We start from the raw sequence: 2770 nt of genomic DNA on the forward strand, positions 1-2770 counted from the left end.
TTCTAAACCAATTATTGATTCAAATCAATTTTATTTTTCATGTTTGGAGTACCAAAGATCAAACTATTTTTTCTCAAATTATGATTTATTTGTTGTTCGCTGGGTTTTATTTATTTATTCAATAATTTATATTTTTTCGGTTTGGTGGGGCACTCGAATCCAGTTATTTATTTTCAACCAATATTCGCATTCAAGCAGGATTAAATTTAAAACATTTATCTGATGCATACAAAATAAATAAAATAATAATAATTAATATTCATTCAATGGGATTACAGGGCCAGATGAGTGATTATTTGCCTCCCAAATCAAAGTAAACATAGCTCAAAACAAAACAACAAATCTCGCCGAAGTTCTTCCAATCCATCACTTACATCTGCACTTGCAGCATGGAGGATAAATTTTAGAATCAGAAGGCGCCGAAAACTTATTAACTCGGCTCTCATACATTCCTGATAGGACGTCGGAGATGAAGCCAGCGGCGATCCCGGCCGCCAGATCTATAGTATAATGCCCTCTAGTGGCCAGCAGCCTGAGCGCTTGAAGACTGTTGAGAACGTCGAACGCTATTGCCAGCCTTCGCCGCCTTATCCGCCTCATATCCAGCGATGCAATCACCGCACCGCCCACATGGCCGGAGAAGAAGAGGAAAAATGATACGTTTCCTACCGGAAAATCCACTCCGGAGCCAAGAAATCCCTAAGTTAATTAATTATACAGAAATTATTTTTGGAATAATTGTGATATGTTCCTACGTACGTGTTACATAATTTTTTAAATGTTTCAACTCAATTATCTAAATTTTCATATTTATTTATAAATCGATTTAATCATTAAAATCACATAAAAAATATTACTGAAGCTATCTTTTTTGAAAATAAAATATTTCTTCTCACGTTATGTTTTGATGTAATTATAAAACTAAATATCATGTATAGAAATATCAATTATTACATATATAAATTCCTAAAAATTGTGTTCCAACAATAAATATTCTATTATAATATATGTGGTTCTCCAATCCTTTCACAGCTAATAATTTAAAAAATAAAAGAAAAAAGAAAGATGCTGAAAACTAAACGTTAGAATGATGCAGAAAAAAAAGAATATGCCGTTTAAAAATGATCGATGAAAATCTCAATGTCCTAAAACTTAAATCAGTGAAATCTTAATTATTTTATTTTCTACCTATCAAATACTTGTCATTGGAAAATAAAGACCATCTAGTGGAGCTACAATTTTATTTTCTGTCATTGGAAAATAAAGACCATCTAGTGGAGCTACATAACAAATGTCATACTGGGTAATGATTTTGGATTAGTACAGTATTATCGTGGCACAATGTTGAAAATCCCCTCGCCAAACACGTGCCAGCACGATGAATTAATGAGTAGAACATTGTGTGGGGCCTATCAGCCAGCTGCACATGACGTGACGTAGCTGATTAAAAGCAGTGTCCCGCAGGCCGAGTAAATTGCGTCAGGTTTGAGTAGCTCTCATATTAAGGGGAAAATTATGCCGTTCGGCGTGTGAAGGCCGGTGGCGTGGTGAGTAATTATGTGAAAATATAGATTTCTATATAATTATGCACTTGAATATGATTGCCGATTTACAGATGAATAATTTTTTAAAAAATATCTATATAAATTATATGATAAAAAAATAAAGGATGGCTTACACACATACTATTCAATTCCAACGATTTATTTTAAAGGCAAAAAAGTTAAATATTAAAAAAAATATTCGGTAAATGTGCTTAAAGTTAAAAGAAACATACAAATCAAAACAAAAAAAATCAACACCCAAGAGAAAAAAATGTCTCATAAAAATTTTAAGGAAGATTTACATATGATTCACAGAATTCGATCCTACTTAATTACATATTTAATACTAAAATCAAGTTTTTACAAATACCTTATGTATCCATAAAAATATGTATCTTCTTTTTTAAAAGTCATGATAAGATGCTGGCATTTTTGATGTGCTTAATAAATCTAAAAACTAAAATATAGGTTTTAGATATGTAAATCATATGAATTTTACTGTATGCATGCAAATTCCCCAAATTCTTCAAACACAAGAAAAGACCTAACCCACCGGGGGAAGAGGAAGCTGTGTTGCGTAACCCACAACACCTCTGAAAGTAAACATGAAGAGCGCCGCCACCGTCGGCCGAGGCCTTCCCTCCACCAACAGAGCCCAGAGAATATAAACCACTTGCATGCCCACAAAAACCTGCTCAATTACTACAATTAATCCACCGTCAAAGATAAAAACTAAAGAGATCAATATCACCCATCCACTAATTCTTCACCGTGTTGAGAGCTGCGAGAAAGGAATTGAGCTCAGGCCTTGCGGCGAGGAAGGCATGGAAACTCTGAGTGAGAAGGAAACCGATGTCGAGCGGCGGAGAAGAAGAAGGAACCATTGGCAGCGTGTACTCGACGCCCATGAAGAATAAAAGAGAGAGGAATAAAAGGCAGGGGATGGGATGGTTACGTGGCAAACGGGAAGCCAGGTCTTTGACTGAAAAGCCTCGGCTTTTCATAGATAAAGGTTGACGCTGCAACGCCTGCCTCGCCATGGCCGACGGCAACTTTGCGGCTGTGCTATACGCCGATTTGGCGGATATTCAACAATCGTAAACCATATACACACACACACACATATATATATATACATATATATTTGTGAGACATTGTATATCCTGAACAGAGGATAAATCTGGTGTGGCTTCAACAATCGTAAACCATATATACACACATATATA

At 35.3% G+C, this 2770-nt stretch overlaps 1 protein-coding gene across 1 annotated transcript; it reads right to left on the reverse strand.

Moving 5' to 3' along the window:
- Positions 1-220: 220 nt before the first annotated feature.
- LOC110027670 (phosphatidylcholine:diacylglycerol cholinephosphotransferase 1-like) lies at positions 221-2770 on the reverse strand. Its single transcript, XM_020729184.1, has 4 exons — positions 2689-2770; positions 2315-2633; positions 2098-2235; positions 221-699 (listed from the first exon to the last, which is right to left on the reverse strand). Exons 1-4 carry the CDS (start codon positions 2697-2699, stop codon positions 367-369), a joined length of 801 nt encoding a protein of 266 aa, XP_020584843.1. The 5' UTR covers positions 2700-2770; the 3' UTR covers positions 221-366.

This window comes from Phalaenopsis equestris, unplaced genomic scaffold, assembly GCF_001263595.1.
Source record: "Phalaenopsis equestris unplaced genomic scaffold, ASM126359v1 Scaffold000435, whole genome shotgun sequence".
In the NCBI taxonomy this organism is placed as follows: domain Eukaryota; kingdom Viridiplantae; phylum Streptophyta; class Magnoliopsida; order Asparagales; family Orchidaceae; genus Phalaenopsis; species Phalaenopsis equestris.